At 43.6% G+C, this 19,590-nt stretch overlaps 1 protein-coding gene across 2 annotated transcripts; it reads right to left on the minus strand.

Annotated features, from left to right (window-relative positions):
• Positions 1 to 3,093: 3,093 nt before the first annotated feature.
• On the minus strand, positions 3,094 to 19,384 carry LOC141250946 (inhibin beta C chain-like). Of its 2 annotated transcripts, none has more exons than XM_073670168.1 (3): positions 19,185 to 19,384; positions 18,383 to 18,736; positions 3,094 to 4,020 (listed from the first exon to the last, which is right to left on the minus strand). In XM_073670168.1, the coding sequence occupies exons 2-3, from the start codon at positions 18,726 to 18,728 to the stop codon at positions 3,284 to 3,286; spliced, it is 1,083 nt and encodes a 360-aa protein (XP_073526269.1). In that variant the 5' UTR covers positions 18,729 to 18,736; positions 19,185 to 19,384; the 3' UTR covers positions 3,094 to 3,283. The 2 variants fall into 2 exon arrangements, with proteins under 2 accessions (XP_073526269.1, XP_073526268.1); XM_073670167.1 differs by having other exon boundaries at positions 19,177 to 19,384.
• Positions 19,385 to 19,590: the final 206 nt, after the last annotated feature.

Consider the following 19,590-nt stretch of genomic DNA (forward strand, 5'->3'; position numbering starts at 1 on the left):
TACTGTTTTTTTATACGGAAAAAAAGGCCAAAAGCTGGATAATACAGAGATTTGAACTGTGGAACTGCAAAACCACAGTTCTAGTTATCTGGCCTACACCAGAATCTTTTAAACAGATATATTTGTGTCTGAACAGTCAGCGAGACACTATTACTATTTTTTTTTACGGAAAAAAAGGCCAAAAGCTGGATAATACTGAGATTTGAATTGTGGAACTGCAAAACCACAGTTCTAGTTATCTGGCCTACACCAGAATCTTTTAAACAGATATATTTGTGTCTAAACAGTCAGGGAGACACTATTACTGTTTTTTTTTGCGGAAAATAGGCCAAAAGCTGGATAATACAGAGATTTGAACCGTGGAACTGCAAAACCACAGTTCTAGTTATCTGGCCTACACCAGAATCTTTTAAACAGATATATTTGTGTCTGAACAGTCAGCGAGACACTATTACTGTTTTTTTTTTACGGAAAATAGGCCAAAAGCTGGATAATACAGAGATTTGAACCGTGGAACTGCTAAACCACAGTTCTAGTTATCTGGCCTACACCAGAATCTTTTAAACAGATATATTTGTGTCTGAACAGCCAGGGAGACACTATTACTGTTTTTTTTTACGGAAAAAAGGCCAATAGCTGGATAATACTGAGATTTAAACCGTGGAACTGCAAAACCACAGTTCTAGTTATCTGGCCTACACCAGAATCTTTTAAACAGATATATTTGTGTCTGAACAGTCAGGGAGACACTATTAATGTTTTTTTTTTAAGGAAAAAAGGCCAAAAGCTGGATAATACAGAGATTTTAACTGTGGAACTGCAAAACCACAGTTATAGTTATGTGGCCTACGCCAGAATATTTTAAACATATATATTGGTGTCTGAACAGTCACAGACACACTAAATTTTTTTTTTGGGGGGGGGGATACCAAAAGGTTAATAAGACGCGTATTTGTACAGTCTGACTGAGGGAAAAAAAAATACAGGATTTAGATGAAGAAAAAGGATTTTTCCTGGCCCCTGAGACCGGGGGATAAGTCTAGCAATTTGACCAGCAGGAGCACACAGGACTGTAATGCACTGTTTGTAGGTATAACCACTGTGTCTCCTATACAGCCTGCCTGCCTGCCTGCCTGATATCTGGGATGGATATTAGTCCTGAGAAGGACTGTTTGTTTGATTTTGCTGGCTTTAGAGACCCTACACTACCTATTTCGCACTATATATCTCTCCCTAACTCAGCAGCACTGACCCTACACTGTCTGATCCCGGGCGACTGTGTCCAAGATGGCGGCGCCCATTTTAAATACTGGAGGTGACGCTGTGCAGCCAGCCAATCACTGTAATGCCCACAAACAACATGGCTGCAGCATTACAGTGACTGGCTGCCAATCCCTGCATGTTCATTGGCTCTGTAAAGAGCGCCAAACGTGCAGGGCGGAGACCCGAGCTCCCACCCGAGTAACCCAGAAATGCTCGGTGCTCGCCGAACATCCCGAGTAGTGAGATGCTCGGGCAAGTACCGAGCAGTGTCGAGCATGCTCGCTCAACACTATTTAGTACATAATTATACATATAATTTCCTCTGCCCAAGTGCGTGACCTTATATTGATATACATTAATCTTCAAGTGCCATTTCTCTGCTCAAGCCTCCACCTTACATAAACTCCTCTGTAATATTAAATTATCCTCTTCTGTGTTAAGTACCTTTCAAAGTTTAGTATCATCTGCAAATCTGTTAGATGACACAGTGAGGACATACCGTGCATTTCGGAGATCAATCCAAATTTCAACTTATACATTGCTAAGAGTAAATAGACAAATAAGAGTCCAGACAGTCTATCTGCTTTAGTGAAAAAAACGGTAGAGAAAAAGAAAGGATGCAACTAAAACGAGAAAAAAATGGCCCTTCTCTCTCAGACAATAACACTCACATGGATGTTTAAATGGACTGTCGACCACAGTACTCAGCTATCATTATCAGTCAGACATATATGGAATGGAACGGTAGTGTGCATGGCTCATGTGTGGTCTCTGCTTCATTTAAACTCAGACAGGAGCTAGGGATCAGGGGGATTCTGCAGGTGGGGCCTCCAGAGATCATATAAACAGTGGTGTGAAAAAGTGTTTGCCCCCTTCCTGATTTCTTATTCTTTTGCATGATTGTCACACTTAAATGTTTCAGATCACAAAAAAAATTTAAATATTAGAGAAAGATAACACAGGTAAACACAAAATACAGTTTTTTAAATGAAGGTCTTTATTGTTAAGGGAAAAAGAAATCCAAACCTACAGGACCCTGTGTGAAAAAGTGATTGCTTCCCTCCCCTTTAAACATGGTTTATGACTTCTTTGGGAAGCAGAGTTTAATTTCCCTAGCCACACACAGGCCTGATTACTGCAAAACCTGTTCTCAATCAAGAAATCACTTAAATAGGACCTGCCTGACAAAGTGAAGTAGACCAAAAGTTAGACATCATGCTGCGAACCAAAGAAATTCAGGAAAAAATGAGAAACAAAGTAATTGAGATCTATCAGCCTAGAAAAAGTTATAAAGCCATTTCTAAAGCTTTGGGACTCCAGCGAACCACAGTGAGAGCCATTCTAAAAGAATCATTGCCAGTTATCGCAAACGCTTGTTGCTGCTAAGGGTGGCCCAACCAGTTATTAGGTTTAGGGGGCAATCACTTTTTCACACAGGGTCCTGTAGGTTTGGATTTCTTTTTCCCTTAATAATAAAGACCTTCACTTAAAAACTGCATTCTGTGTTTACTTGTGTTATCTTTGTCTTATATTTAAATTTGTTTTGTGATCTGAAACATTTAAGTGTGACAAACATGCAAAAGAATAGGAAACCGGGAAGGGGGCAAACACTTTTTCACACCACTGTATATAGTGTGGACAGGTGATGTTTTTCATGGACTAACCACTTTATTTCATGGCTAGCATATAGGCTTTGTTCTCAGTTTGTCATCATAGACACAAATAAACCATTTTCATCTCATTGATGTGTTCCCCTCATTGGCAGCTCATAACATTGTGAAGAATTTCAAATACTGGATTGTACTGCTTACAATGACACCTACAAGCTCATTATTTTCCTGCTGTTTGAAGTTTTATTTATGGTTTTCCTCTCTGGTATCAGCCATTCATATTGCTGCTCCTCATGAACAGGATGGAACAGAGATTGAATAAGCATAAATAATTTAGATAAAGTTTGACATGGGTTCACATGAGTAACACAAGTTACAGCTGAAGAGAAGGTGAATGTACTGTTCACACATTAAGTGCAACCGCAGCTTTCCACAATCATGTCGGGAATGTCTGACTTGACAATGGTGTTGTTGATATCAAAGTAAAGAAAAGAGAGAGGCCTTCGTTTTGTTGGAACACAACACAGACTGAGGTTAGAATATGCGTTGTTTGCTTTGATAAGGCTGAAGATAGCTGTATGACTGGATGCTGAAATTCCTGGTGATCTGGCCAGGTGAACCGGACATCTTCCTTCACAGAGATTCATAAAATAACCCTTTGGGCTAATTATCCAGTCATTCCAGCCAATATCTTTAAAAGCGATGTAAAATTTTTTAAGACAACATAGTTGCATGTCACCAGTGCACTCTGTGATATGTCTCCGAATTCGCAAGTCCTCCTGTTTGTTGTGAACTTTTAGTGCCATAAACGGACGATGGACAAGGCTAATATTATCCATTTTCAGTGGATTGTGACAGTCCAGGCACATCAGTTCTATGTACATATTTTCTGTTCCCTCGTTTAGGGCTTTTCCAGAGAACATCTGTAAAGGAACCATATACCAGCCACCACTTACAGCTGTAGCTTGGGCTGTGCCTTCTATTGAATAGTCCTTAGGCATAAATGTACCAGTCACTGATAGGGTTATCTTGTTGCGGGATGTAGTTTTCAGATACAACCACAGATGCGCCTGATGGATCTCCTCTCGCTTTTCTCTGTCGGTAGATAGATGAAAGTGAAGAACACTTCTCGCGCCATTTGATTTTTCTGCATATAAAATAATGGGCAAACACTGGTAAGGCAATGTTAATCAAAGACGTTGTACACATTTGCACTGCACATTTTTTCCCTTTCTTTCTGCTGGACTGCATGTTATAAATAAAGCTGAGATTCTGGGAAGAAATAAATTCTTATAAACACTGATCTGCATAAATATTTGCAAATGTTTTAGTAAACTTTTTCTTTGCATACTGACATTTACTAAAGTTGAATGTATTAATGCATGTATCACTTTTTCTGTACTTATCTGACTGTAAGGCTAAGTTCACATACAGTGTTTTTGCTGAGTCTTTTTCTGCAGCCAAAACCTGATCTCCTGGCAGTAAACAATGATGCATTCAAATTGTCGCTTTTTTTGCTACATTTTTTGATTTGGGATTACATGTGTGTTTTGGCTACAGTACATGTTTAATAAAGTTAGTTATATTTCAGGATAGAGCAGTACATCTGTGAATCCATGATACCATCAATGAAACGTAGCTTCCCGACACAGATGTACTGCTTTATGTTCAAAGACGAGATGCTTCCATCACTCCGTATCTTTGGTAGATGTGCACTTTTCCAAAATGACAATGACCCAAAACAAAACCCACATCTGTTGCATTTCTAAAGAAGAACAAGGTGAAAGTGATTCAGTGGCCAAGTATGTCTCCTGATTTGATCCCAATCAAACTCCTATAGGGAATTCTGAAGAGACATCTGAGCATCACTTTCCATCCAGCATCCATGCTCTAAAAGAGGTCGTTCATGAAGAATGGAAAAAGACAGATGTTTCAATATGTCTCCAACTTGTTCATTCCATGCCTAAAAGATTTTATAATGTCCTTAAAAATCTTGGAGGTTATACAAAATACTAGATGTAGTAGTTTTTGATTCTGGGTGTATTCAATTTTGCATCAACTAATTTGAGTAAAACTGAAGATTTTGTAACGAAAGTTATATTATTAAAGCACCACTCCAGCGTTTTTTTTCAGCACTGTCATGATGCTTCTAATCTAAGGTCCCTGCCCACAGTATTATACTTTCCCGCTGGCGTCTTCACATTTTATCAATGTCGCTTCGGTCCTGCGGCGTCATCTTATGACCGCAATTTCTGACTGGCTAGAAGTCAGAAGATACATCACAAGCTCTCAATGTAAGTCTATGAGAGTCAGAACAAGGTTCTCATAGACTTGCATTGAAAAGTGACTTCTGGCCCCCTCCATCAAACACTGGAGCGATCCAGCAGGTCACAGTCACAAACTACTGGTTACCGACGAGAGCAGAGGCGATAAGAGGTGAAGACGGAGGCAGGTAAGTATGAAAGTAGGGGCAGGGACTTTAGATAAACAGCACCACTCCAGTGGTTAAATTAAAAAAATAAGCTGGAGTGGTGCTTTATCCTTAATTTCATGTTATTGGTTAAATACATGTTCTATGAAACTCAGTCTTGTCAAAATTTTAGAAAATGTTCTTATTTAGTGAGACATTGACTAAAATCTTACTTTTCTAAGGGAAGGGGGAGAGTGTACTCATTAATGTTTAGACATGCATAGAAGCTGCACACACAAAACAGTGTCATGTTTTAAATAAAATGTATTTTGTCAAAAAAATATATAGTTGCAAAGATGTCATACCTTATCAGTTTCCCATGGCATCTAGTAAAAGGGACTGTGGCATGGGATTCATTAAGCATGAATTAGGGCTGGCTGCGTGATTGCACCTGAGTATAAGGCAAAGTGCCCACGATGTAGAAATGCTCCGGATTTTTCCTGAGCGTTTCTGCATCTCCCTGGCAGGAAAAACGCATGCGGATTGTACATGCATTTTTCCTGCCAGGGACAAGCGTAAGTAAAGCGTTTTGATCATGCAATTTCGCATGCGGGTTGTCAAGCGCTTTCCAAGCGATTTTAGCATCACTTGGAAAGTGCTTGACAACTTGGTCACACTATATAAATCCGTGCAACTGGCATTGTTTTTTTATAGTGTGGCCAAGTTAGTTAAAAAAAGAATAAAAATGGTAAAAAGTATAAAAAAAAACATTTTACTCACCTTCCGATGGCCCCCGGTCTCCTTATCCGATGCGTCCGGTCTTCCCGGTGTCTCGCGGTTGTGTAAAAGGACCTTTCATGTCGTCATTTAGTCATGTGACAGGTCACGCGACTAAATGGCGCCATGGCAGGTCCTTTTAGACCATCGCAAGCTGCTGGGAAGCCAGGACGCATCGCTATGGAGACCAGGGGACATCGGAAGGTGAGTATAATGTATAATTTTTATTTTAATTCTTTTTTTTTTTACAGGTACTATGGTACCCAGGTCTGGAGGAGAGTCTCCTCTTCTCCAGACCCGGGTACCATCCGCACATTGAATCACTTAATATCCGGATGTGAAAATGTAGGCATGAGGATATTAAGCGATTCAATGCAAGTCAATGGCGGCGAAAACGCCGCGATTACACAAAATAATTGGTAGTGCTGCGTTTTTTTCCGCAATGATAATCTGCAGCGGAAATTTCCCCAGCATGTGCACAGCACGCAGATAATTATTGGGGAACATTGCAGACCTTCTACCAAGCATTTTTTAAGCATTTTTGCAGTGGAATTGCCGCTGCGGAAACGCTTAAAAAACACATAGTGGGCACACAGCCTATCGCTGTCCAAAATGCTGTGCTGTTTCAGAGAAAACATAGTTTGAAAAGTTGGCAGGAGACTCTAGGGACAGACTCATCTGGTGCGGCTCTCAGCCAACTACTTCACACAGGGAGAAGCTGATAGGGGGCCACCCAGGATTAGTCAGTTCTCTCCCTAAGGCCTCCGTCATCTGTCCTGTGACAAAGTCACTGGCAAAGTACTAGAGGGGAGATATGTAGCACTGTGATTATTAGCTCCAGCAATATAAACATAGAAAAAATGTTCCAGCACACGAAGTGTAGAAAGGGGTTATTCAGCCATGTTTAGTGCTAGGGTGGTTAAACACCTGTAGGAAGAGGTCAGAGGATAAATTTCCAGCCTTTTAGAGCATTTGGTGTGGGGTGGGTCTGGAGGCACAAGCTCTGGAGCTGTATTGTCATGTGAAGATAAGTTAAACCTTGGGTTGTTTGTTCCTGAAGCGGGCGGTTACCCGTAGCAACAAGGACTGTGCCAAACGTTATGTTTTGATTTTCCTGTTAGGCCGGGAAGGCTGAGCTTGTTTTGCTAATGTTGTCATGGTTTATGCAGTATTCCTAATAAACCATCAGAAGATTTAAAGAGACAGTGTTCCTATGTCTACCTCTATGTGCAGCCGAGTGAACCGATCTACCACAGTCCGTATAAAATAAGTTCGTGAAAAAATGGCTCTAGTGTCATCAGTGTTTTTAATCATTGTGTCATCAGTGTTTTTCATGGATGGATAAAGAAAGAAATTGCAAAGCTTCTCCTATACTTTACAATGTTAAACACATACAGCACATGGATGGCACTTGGATGGCTCATGGATGGCATCCGTGTGCTGTACGTATTTTTCACAGACCCATAGACTTGCATTGGCCCTTCTCATCCGTGCTGCCGGAAAAAACGAAATTGTGAGCAGCACCATAGGTTATAATGGGTATGTGTGGGTTCTGTGGAGAAAACAAATGACACAAGTAATGGAAACACGGACATGTGAAGGAGGCCTAAATTCCACTGTCAACTTTTTAAACATTTTTTTCTCGAAAATGCTGTAGACAAAACATAGCTGGTTGCAATCGCACAACCAGGCTCTGATTCATGCTGCCATGACTTTGATGACAGGTTTCCTTTAATTCACTTCACTATAGAAAACATATAGGCACTTTATTGAACACTTTAAAGGCATGTTTATACTAATCTTTGTTCCAAGACATCACTGTTTACCCTAGGGGCTTTTTGCACACTGCGTAAATGTAATTATGGATTTTGGTGCAGATTTAACTATGAAGTTCATCCCTGCAATGGAAAGGATTAGCTCTCTAACAGTTCTGCATTAGATATAAGTTTTGCTCTTTGTGTCATAGCTAGTTGAAGTCTTATAGAAACAAGAAAACAAAATATTAGTCTTGCAGTTGTGATACCTTTAACCCCTTCACAACCTTGTGATTTTCTGTCTTTGCGCTTTAGTTTTTTTCGTTCTTCCCAGAGCCATAACTATTTTTCCGTCAATATGGCCGTATGAGGGCTTGTTTTTTGTGGGAAGAGTTGTACTTTTGAATGACACCATTGATGTTACTTTTAGTGATGAGGGAGCACTAAAATGCTCGGGTACTCATTGCTTGGGTCGAGCAAATTGGAATGCTCAAGTGCTCAGTCTGTGTAACGAGCCCAATGTAAGTCTATGGGAAACTCGAGCATTTTTCAGGTGGCTCCCCCCGGCGGTCTGCAGAGGGACTAAAAATTACCCAAATCGATGGGAATAGTGCTCAAATTACATGGGAACAGCATGGGGAAGACCCCTGGAAGCATTTCTGACTCCCAGGTCACTGCTGTCAAAAATGTTGTCAGAGGTATTACGCCACTTTTACGGACTCACAATAAAGCATACAAAAACAAAACCAAAATGGATTTTCCTAGGAAATATGTTAGGGAACATCCTTTCCAGGATAATGACTTGTATATAAGGCAAAATAAATAACCAAAAACAAAAATGCTCCTCCAAACCTTGGGCTATGTTCACACCTAGCATTTTTTATGCGTTTTTGCACTTTTGCATTGCTTTCAACCAAGACAAATGCATTCACCGGGAAATGTCATTTTAACATTTTACAACCTTATTTGGCCATGTGGAGTGTGAAACATGATCAGACACATCCTGTTTCATTTATGAAGGACGGATTATTAAAGTCACAAACACTATTTTTACGGCCTTACTATTGTTAAAGGGCCAGCAGTCGGCTATGCTTTGTTGTTCCCATTATTAAAGAGTGGGTCTCCTATACTGTTACTGCGTATGCAGTGACTGCAAGGGCTGCCAAAAATTTGGACGCACCCCAATACCCCTTTGAAGAGTATAACATAGACATAAAGGAGGGTCTCAGTAAAAAAAAAATTCCCATTATAAAGGGGTGTGTCTCCTATAGTGGTAATGCCCATGCTGTGACTGCAAGGGCTGCCAAAATTTGGGAAAAACCCATCTAACAATTTAAAGACACATAGAGCTGGGCCACAGTAATGAGTACAACATGTTCCCTGTAACATACCTGGCGGCGTCCTTGCATGGTGGTCCATCTCCCACTGTGCAAGAGCGCGCACTTGATCTCCAGTCCAGAATGTCTCTCTGGCTTCCCTCCATGCTATCTGTTTGTGTCTGTTTCTGCTGCTTAAGGGCGGCGCCCGATCACTTCCTGCTTTTTGTACCTGCTGTGGGTCACACCCCTTGTGCGTCCTCAGCCTATTGCTGTCTGTCACCTGGTATATAGCTCAGCTGCTCCCATCTATTCCTGCCTGAGCATAGTGTTTCATTCAGTGTGTGCTTGCACTCTGAAGGTGCCAGGTCCCGTTCTGTGTTCTCTTGTCTGCCTATCCTGGAGGCTGTTTTTCCAGGCCTGTCTGAACACGCTCCTAGCCTGTTCCTCCTGCCTTCTAGGGGCCGATTACCTAGACCCGTTCCTGTATCTTGTCTGACCTGTCTGAACACGCTCCTAGCCTGTTCCTCCCGCCTTCTAGGGGCCGATTACCTAGACCCGCTCCTGTATCTTGTCTGTCCTGTCTGAACACGCTCCTTGCCTGTTCGTCCTGCCTCTCTGGGGGCCGTATTCCCAGACCCGCTCCTGTATTCCGCTGCAGTGTCGGTCTCTTCCGTACACTCAGTTCCAGTCTGAACTCTCTCCTATCCTTTACCTGTTTTGCCTCTATGTCCGTTCCCTTCCTGTTTCTGCAGAGTCTGAACTCGTACCTAACTCCTGCTTGTTGTCTCTGTACTCCCGTTTGTGAGTTTGTGGTCCACTCGCTACTTCTCTGCAAGTACCCTGTGGGTGTCTGGCTCTGCCTTTCCCTTCCTGTCTGTTCCGTGTGAACAGAGCCCTGTCCCCCCTACTCAGCCTTGCCTGCTCTGACTCCTTTGCTCCCCGCTCCGGCGGTTCTAGCCTGCTCTGTCTCCTTTGCTCACCGCTCCGGCGGTTCTAGCCTGCTCTGACTCCTTGCTCACTGCTCCGCAGCCTTGCTCCGCTCTGACCCTTTTGCTCACTGCTCCGGCAGCCTTGCTCCGCTCTGACCCTTTTGCTCACTGCTCCGGCAGTCCTGTCCTGCCCTGCTTCTGCCCGCTGCTCCGGCAGTCCTGTCCTGCCCTGCTTCTGCCCGCTGCTCCGGCAGTCCTGTCCTGCCCTGCTTCTGCCCGCTGCTCCGGCAGTCCTGTCCTGCCCTGCTTCTGCCCGCTGCTCCGGCAGTCCTGTCCTGCCCTGCTTCTGCCCGCTGCTCCGGCAGTCCTGTCCTGCCCTGCTTCTGCCCGCTGCTCCGGCAGTCCTGTCCTGCCCTGCTTCTGCCCGCTGCTCCGGCAGTCCTGTCCTGCCCTGCTTGTGCCCGCTGCTCCTGCAGCCCCGTCCTGCTCTGTTCTTGCCCACCGCTTCGGGCGTTCCCTCTCTGCTGTGGTTGTCTACCGCATCTGCGGTTCTGTGACCCAGTCTGTACTGGGTCTTAACCTTTCTGTGCTCCAGCCCGTCCTTTCGGCCAGTACCTCCCTGCCTGCATACTCGCTTGTATCCACCCATCTGCATACCTGCCGTGTTTGCTTACATCCACCAGTCTGTGCCAGCCTAACCTGCCTGTTCCTGAGTCCCAGTGTGTACTGGGTCCTATCCCGCCTGTGTTCCTACCTGCTAGTGCCTCCCTGTCTGCACTCTAGCTGTGCTTGCCTGTACCCCTCTGCCTGTATTGTTCCTGAGTCCCAGTGTGTACTGGGTCCTATCCCGCCTGTGTTCCTACCTGCTAGTGCCTCCCTGTCTGCACTCTAGCTGCGCTTGCCTTTACCCGCCTGCCTGCATACCAGTCGTGCCTGCCTATACCCTCCAGTCTGTGCGCCAGCCTAACCAGCCTGTTCCAGTAATCCCTGTGTGGGTCAACCCCCGTGTCCGGAGTTTGACCTGGAGTAGGACCTGGTCCCTCTGCCCGGTTTCTCCCTGGTGCACTGGCGTCGTATGCCGTCGTGCCATCTTGGTCGGATCGGCCAGATACTTAGTCACGCCCCTCCAGGCACTCTCCGGTTCATGGTCCAGTGGAACCACAACACCCGCACACGCCAGTCAGTCCGGGCGTGTGCATAACATTCCCATTAGAAAGGAGAGGGTCTGCTATGCAGTTATAGGGTATGTAGTGAGTCCAACGGCTGCCAAAATTTAGGAAAAACCCTACTAACCATTTAAACACACATAGAGCTGGGCCACAGTAACGACATGTTCCCATTAGAAAGGAGAAGGTCTGCTATCCAGTTATAGGGTATGCAATGAGTCCAACGGCTGCCAAAATTTAGGAAAAACTCTATTAACAATTTAAAGACACATGGAGCTTGGCTACAGTAATGAGTATGACATGTTCCCATTAAAAAGGAGTTGGTCTCCCATACTGTTTGCCTATGGAGTGACTGTAATGGTTGCCAAAAATGTGGAGGAACTCCAGTGTCCCTTGCAAGAGACGCAGAGGTCAGAGGGCCTCCTGAAAACAACTTTCCCATTATTAGGAAGTTGGCCTCCCATACTGTTTGCCTATGCAGTGAATGCAAAGGCTGCCAAAAATTTGGAGGCACTCCAATGCCTCTTGCAAGAAACATAGAGGTCGGAGGGCCTCCTGAAAACAATGTTCCCATTATTAGGAAGTGGGTCTCCCATACTGTTTGCCTATGCAGTGAATGCAACGGCTGCCAAAAATTTGGAGGTACTCCAATGTCCCTTGCAAGAGACGTAGATATGGTGATATGGTAGGTATGGTGGTGATATGGAGAATGATGATGAGGATGAGGAGAATGAGGAGGACAAGAGCAAATAGACAAAATCAGGAAGTGTATACCCATGTCTGGGTGTGAAGACAGAGGCGCATGTGTATAGAGTTAGACCTCCCAAAAAATAAACCACTGTATTTGAGTTTATGTTACGCTGCTATCATTTGGTGGTGTTGAGAAGTCTGGTCCAATCCAGCCCTTGTTCATTTTTATAAGAGTCAGCCTATCAGCATTTTCAGTTGACAGGCGAATGCGCCTATCGGTTATAATTCCATCGGAGGCACTAAAAACCCACTCTGACAAAACACTAGCGGCAGGGCAGGCCAGGACCTCCAAGGCATAAAGAGAGAGCCAGTTCATGCCATGTGTCCAGCTTGGATACCCAATAATTATAAGGCACAGAGGAATCAGGGAGGAGGTTGGTACAGTCGGCAGGGTACTCCCTTACCATCGTCCGAAACTTTTCCCTCCTTGTGAGAGTACCCCGCATCTCAGGGCCTGTGCGATGGGAGGGTCTGAGAAAACTGTCCCAGACCTTTGACAGTGTTCCCCTGCCTCTGCTGGATTGCATTTGTGTCTCTCTCGCCTGTACTCCTTGGTTGTCCAACGAACTATGACCTCTGCAGCCAATGTTTTCAGATGGGAATTTTTTCAATAATTCTGCAACAAGGACCTTCTCGTACTGCCCCATTTTTGTTAGGCCTGTCCTGCGCAGGAATAAGAGACAGAAAGTTCTCCTTGTAGTGTGGGTCTAGAAGTGTCACCAACCAGTAATGGCTGTCACCCAAAATTTGGACAATACGAGGGTCACGGGAAAGGCAGCGTAACATAAACTCAGCCATGTGTGCCAGACTGCAAAGAGACAAGACTTCCGTGTCCTCACCAAGAGGACAACTGACCATGCTCTCCTCCTCATCCTTCTCCTTTTCCTCCTCCTCCCTGTCCACAGGCCATCCACGCTGAACAGACAGTATGACAGTTGTGCAGGTAGTACAAGCTATAGCGCAGGAAACTAGCTCCTGTTCTTCCTCCTTCTCTTCCTCATTGTCACCCAATCTATGTTGGGATGAGATGAGGCTGAGCTGTGTGGAATCACCCTGTATGGTCCCTTGCTCCATCTCATCGTGCTCCGCATGCAATGCATCCTCTTTAATTGTGAGCAGAGAGCATTTCAGAAGACAGAGAAGTGGGATGATGATGATAATTATGGCGTCATCACCGCTCACCATCTTGGTGGAGTTCTCAAAGTTTTGGAGGATGGTACATATGTCTGACATCCATGTCCACTCCTGAGGTCTTATGTGTGGAGTTTGAACTAAATACTGACGGCCTTGTTGATGCTGGTAGTCAACAACTGCCCTCTTCTGCTCACAAATCCTTCCCAACATCTGCAATGTAGAGTTCCAACGCGTGGGGACATCGCAGATCAGTCGGTGAGCTGGAAGCAGCAAACGCTGCTGAAGCACGGCAAGGGCGGCGGAAGCTGTAGCTGACTGTCTAAAATGGGCACACAGGTGGCGTACTTTGACAAGCAGATCCATCAGATCCGGGTTGGTTTTGAGAAACCACTGAACCACGAGATTAAGCACATGGGCCAGCCGGCCATTGTCACACACAACCATGCCTGGCTGTAGGGTCAGCAGTGTCAGCCACAGATCTGCCTGCACTTTCAGAGCTGTCCACAACTCTTCAGCATTGTGCTGTTTGTCACCTAAGCATATTAGCTTCAGCACAGCCTGTTGCCACTTAGCCGAGGCAGTGCTGCAGTGCTTCCAGCTTGTGACTGATGTGGTCATTTTGGAGATGGAGGCTGAAGAGGAGGAGGAGGTGAAGGAGCTGTCAAATGTGGGGGCAATCCTGATTGACCCAGGGCCCTCAATCCTCGGCGTCGGGAGGACGTGTTTCGTCCCAAGATTCGACTAGGTCCCTGCTTATATTACCTATATTAACCCAGTGTGCCGTCAGTGAGATGTACCGTTCCTGCCCATGAGCATTTGTCCACTTGTCTGTGGTTAGGTGGGCTTTCCCAGTAACTGCATTGTTGAGGGCATGGGTAATGTTGTGGCACACATGCTCGTGTAATGCGGGGACGGCACACTGGGAGAAATAGTGGCGGCTGGGGACTGAGTATAGAGGGATGGCCGCCGCCATCAAGCTTCCGTCTCCACGAGCCTAAAAGGCAACATTTCAAGCGCAAGCATTGGCGAAATGTGTGAATTTAGTAGTGTGGCCTGTGGGGAGTTGGCTGCATATTTGCGCTTACATTCCAAGGACTCAGGTAGGGACAACTGAATGCTGCGCTGGGACAAGGACGTGGACGTGCTTGCTGATGGTGCTAGTTGAGAGTTAGCAACGACATGTGCAGGATGGGAGGCATCTTCACATGCACCATGGACAGGGGATTGGCGTGCATGCACAACAGCAGAAGAAGCAGTGGTGTCACCTGCAAACACTGTTTCTGGACCCTGGGGTTCGACCCACTTAGTCGGGTGCTTTTCTGCCATGTGCCTGATCATACTGGTGGAGGTCAGGCTGCTTGTTTTGCTACCCCTGCTGATGCTGGCCTGGCAGGTGGTGCAAATGGCCTTTTTGGGGTTATCTTCAAAGTCTTTAAAAAACAACCAGACTCGGGAAGACCTAACAGTTGTACTGGCAACTTCCGTCGTGTTGGCGTTACGAGGAGCGCTTTTTCCGCCTTGTGTCTGCAGCCACAACACTGCTTCTTCCTGCCTGTTGTGGTGCTATGCCTCCCTCCCCCTGTGTGCTGCTGTCCTTGCTCTGTATGTCCCCCTGCCAGGTTGGGTCAGTTACTATATCATCCACCACCTCGTCTTCCACTTCTGCACCCTGGTCCTCCTCCTTACTTTCTGGCAATTGTGTCTCATCATCATCATCATCCCCCTCTTGCGACAGTAATTGCACTTTCCCACCGTTGCCTTCGTGTGACCGTGGCTGCTCAAATGTTTGAAGTTGGCCGGGTGAGAGGCCCCAATCTACAAAAGGAAAAGTGAACAGCTCTTCTGAGTGTCCAAGTGTGGGATCAGTTGTCTCCGGGCACTCGGCCTGGTGGGAGGAAGGAGGATCAGGGTGAGGAATATGCGGTCCAGACTCACGGCTACTGAGACTTGACCGTGTGGAAGACAGAATGGTAGTGGTGGTGGCAAAGTGACTGGAAGCATTATCTGTTATCAAACCAACAACCTTTTGACACTGCTCTGGGTTCAATAGTGGTGTACTGCTTTCCTCTAGTAATTGGGACAGGAAGGTCGAGCGACAAGATGTGGGTGTTTGTTGTGGCACAATTTCAGCTTTTGCATGCACCATCACCATCATGTCCACTTCCTCGTCCCTTGCCATGCAAATGAAAATGAAAATGGAAGAAATGGCTGATTTTGGAACACTCTTATAGGTGTTATGTCTGACAGAGAACCACGGTATTAAATAGCAGGCCTGTAATTTACTAATACTATTCTTCACAGACACCTAGTGTGAATAGCTTGACCGACACACTGCAACAGAATGGAAAAGGAGATCAATATTTTCCACGTTCAGTTCAAATTCCTGGATTTTTATTGCTGAAATATGGAACAGAACAGATCTGGCTGTATTCTGCAATGCTAACATGCAAATTGAGCAGAAAAATGGTGTACTCTGGACTGGTTTTTAAGCAAATATCCAGGATTAGGATAAAAAAAAATTTGCCCTGAGCCCTGATATCTGGGGCTCTGTCTACAAATATCTGTAATTATTACAGCAGCAGCAGACAGGACGTTCAATGGACCCTCTTGCTCTATATGCACTGCAGTCTGCCACATACACTGCCTGCCTGCCTAACTCCTGCCTAGCACTGATTATATGCAGCTGGATTAGTCCTCTGAAGGACTGTTAGTTCAGATGGATATATATATATATATGTCGTGGAATACCTATACTAACAGGACGTTCAATGGACCCTCTTGCACTATATGCACAGCAGTCTGCCACATACACTGCCTGCCTGCGTAACTCCTGCTATCACCACTGAATATATGCAGCTGGATTAGTCCTCAGAAGGACTGTTAGTTCACATAGATATATATACTGTATATATGTTGTGAAATATCTATAAACAAGCAAATCTCTCACCTACGCAGCAGCAGCTCTCTCTACTCTGCCTGTTTCCGGGGTAGACTGTGACGAGTATAGCGGCGCTAGGTCTTATATAGACCTGATGATGCTGTGTGGCCAGCCAATCACTGTAATGCCCATAACCAACATGGCTACGGCATTACAGTGTGTGGCAGGCAATCCCTGCATGTTCATTGGCTCTCTAAAGAGCGCCAAACATGCTGGGAGGAGACTAGAGTTCCCACCCGAGCAACTCGGAAATACTCACCGAGCTTGTCGGGCACCGTGATGCTAGGGCGAGTACCGAGCAGTGGCAAGCATATTCGCTCATCACTAGTTACTATATAGTGTACTGGAAATTGGGGAAAAAAATCCAAGTGCGGTGAGATTACAAGAAAAGTGCAATTCCACAATTGTGTTTTTTTTTTCTATTTACCATGTTCACTAAATGCTAAAATTTACATACCAATATGATTCTCCAGGTTAGTATGAGTACGCAGATAGCAAACATGTATAGGTTTTTTTTTATTTAAGTGGTGAAAAAAAATTCCGAAATTTGTAAGAAAAAAAAATGTCACCATTTTCAGAGACCAGTCTCGTCTCCATTTTTCATGATCTGGGGCTGAGTGAGGGCTTATTTTTTGTGCCCTGAACTGATGTCTTTATTGATACTATTAGGGGGTAAATACAATATTTTGATCAACAGTTATTGCATTTTATTGCAATGTTCCAGCCGTCAAAAAAATGTAATTCTGGAGTTTTGATTTTTTTTCTTGTTACGCCGTTTCCTGATCGGATTAATTTCATTTATATTTTAATAGATCAGACATTTCTAAAAGCAGTGATACCAAATATATATATTTTTTTATTATTGTTTTATTTTGAATGGGGCAAAAGAGGGGTGAATTGAACTTTTATGTTTTTTAAATTTTGTTAATATTTTTTAAAACTTTTTTTTAAAACTTTTTACTGACTTCAATACTCCCCTTAGGAGACTTAAAGCTGCGATCATCCGATCGCCTGTGCTACATATAGCAGTGCTCCAGCCCTGCTATGTGTAGCATAAAACATGATCTCCTATGAATGCCGGCCATGGGCTGGCGTTCATAGGAGATTTACAATGACAGGCACAATGTGTTCTTTAGAACCTTGGCTATCACGTCAACCCATCGGCAACCCGCGATCACGTGAAAGGGGCACCGATGGGCAGGTCTTGTTAAAAGCCACTGGTGGATCTTGGATCCACCCACTGCTGTTAGAGGCACATGACAGCTGATCAGATCAACTAATCAATGTGCAGGGAAAGATGCGGGCTCAGTGCTGGAGCCTGCATTAAATGCAGGGACACGACCTTTGACGTACCTATACAATTGTAAGTCTATTGTTTTTTACTTATTTTTTTTCTTTTTATTCTCTTATTGATCACAACAGACATTTAAAATTCTGCATTATGTCTAGGGCCTTTGAAAAAAAAATGGATATATATATTTAATTTTTTATTTCTTTTTATTATTTTGTAAACCCTATTAACTCCAACTGCACTTTGCTATGGAATATCAGTGAGGATTGTGCAAATAAGCTTGAATGTAACTCTGCAAATATATGAAACATCTGTAGAAGGCAAAGTCTTTGTAGATTTCGTAAAGCAAGGTTTGTAAAATTACAGACTAAAGAATGTACTGTCAGTTAAAAACTAGTCAAGTTTCTTTTATCTTCTCATATGTCACTGACATGTAACATTAGAGCTAAAAGTATGGCATTTTATAGAACATCATTTTAGCAGTCATTGACCCCTGCTTACAGACCTCAGTCTTTTGCATGGCTCATGGATATGAAAGAAGATAAAAAATAGAGTTGCCACCTTCAGAAAATGAATCTACAGTTATGTCTATAAGTCTTGCTCTGCTGATTAAATAAAGAGATAAAATATCAATGTTACGGGGCTGTGAACACAGTACAATGTATAGTAAGGTCACTGCATTTCCTACAAGAAAGAGAGTGCAGTCTCCTGAAAAAAATAATGATCCTTAAATTATAGTGGCCCCCACTAATTGCCAGAAGCTGCATGTACATCCCCAGTTCTCTCTTGGTTCTCCCTTGACCACAAGGTCTTGGCCAGAAGGAGCTGAATGAACAGTCTGAGATCTCCTGGCCTAGGTCTTATGGCCAAGGGAGAATCAGTCAAATTTGGGATTTATACCCATCTACAATTAGCACTCATTCTGTGATTAAGTGATCATTTTTTGAGACCAGTATAAATGTCAGGGCTATACAGAAACATATCATGTTGTACAGATTAATGCTAATCCTTTATACACATAATATACATTGCATACTGCACCTATTTCAGCAAAGCTGATGACTTCATAGGTTTGACCAATATCCATTTCCTTGTCTAATTTACTATTCTTTGTTGGCAAGTCTGGTGATTGGTCCTCATCCAACTCAATGTTCAGTCGTAGCAGAGCCTGTGCCAGATTTTCCCTGGACACCGTCTGTGAAATGTTTGGCCGCTGGTGCAAGTGAAGTTTGCTCAGAATGTTCTGCTTGGCCACTTCCAGAAGTATGGCTTTCTCAGCTTCAGCCTCCATAGGTTGGTTGAAAATGCTGCAAGACGAGCACGAAAAATTTGCCAGTGATGCCTGCATAACAACCAGCAGTAGAGGTAAAGCAACATAGACTGTCATGATGTTATCTGCGGAGAAGGACATGGCAGGTCAACAAACACAAAACATAATGATCAACTAAAAGCACAGTCCTGTCTTGTTATTGTAGAAAAAGGAATCTAGGAAACATGCCAAACTTAAGTGAACAGTCTGCCTACTGTATGTATGTATATATATATATATATATATATATATATATACACACATATATATAACAGATAAATTGGTCAAACAACCTTTACACCATGTTATCACGTAAATGCGTAAATACAGTATATAAACTGTGTGTATATATATATAAATATATATATATATACTATATTTATGTGATATTAGGATGTAAATATTGCTTAACCAGTGATTATTTGACTATATAAACAGGAGATAAGCTAACTGAAAAAAAGCACAAGTAACATAGTCATCTGCTCAGCAGTTCATAATACAATGATAGTGATTGCTAAGAAGAAACCTGGTTACAAGGATTCTTTGATTGAAGATCTGGAGCTGGTGACTGCTTCGCTCTTCCTTCTGTTCTGACTCTGGTGTCCTTTGAAATTGGGAGGAAGCTAAACCCAAAAGTGCAAAGTTTTCTATAATTATAGCTTTTGTCGTTTTTTTTTTTGTTTTTTTTTACCAAACAAGAAATAAACCAAAGCTGTATGAGTTCAGCAAATATACACAATGGGTGACCTCAGGAGAGCCAGCAGAGCACAATTAACCCTTTCTGAAATATCCCATGTTACTTCTGGTCAATATACAGTATATTCTAGTTGAATTTTATAAGAAAAACAAATTACAACACTATGAATAACTATACACTTTATGATATTTGGTATGATATATATTTATATGCGCTGCGGAATATGATGGCTTTATATAAGCG

This window comes from Phyllobates terribilis, unplaced genomic scaffold (genome assembly GCF_046119375.1).
Source record: "Phyllobates terribilis strain yellow unplaced genomic scaffold, ASM4611937v1 Scaffold_2__4_contigs__length_985480577, whole genome shotgun sequence".
Lineage (NCBI taxonomy): Eukaryota > Metazoa > Chordata > Amphibia > Anura > Dendrobatidae > Phyllobates > Phyllobates terribilis.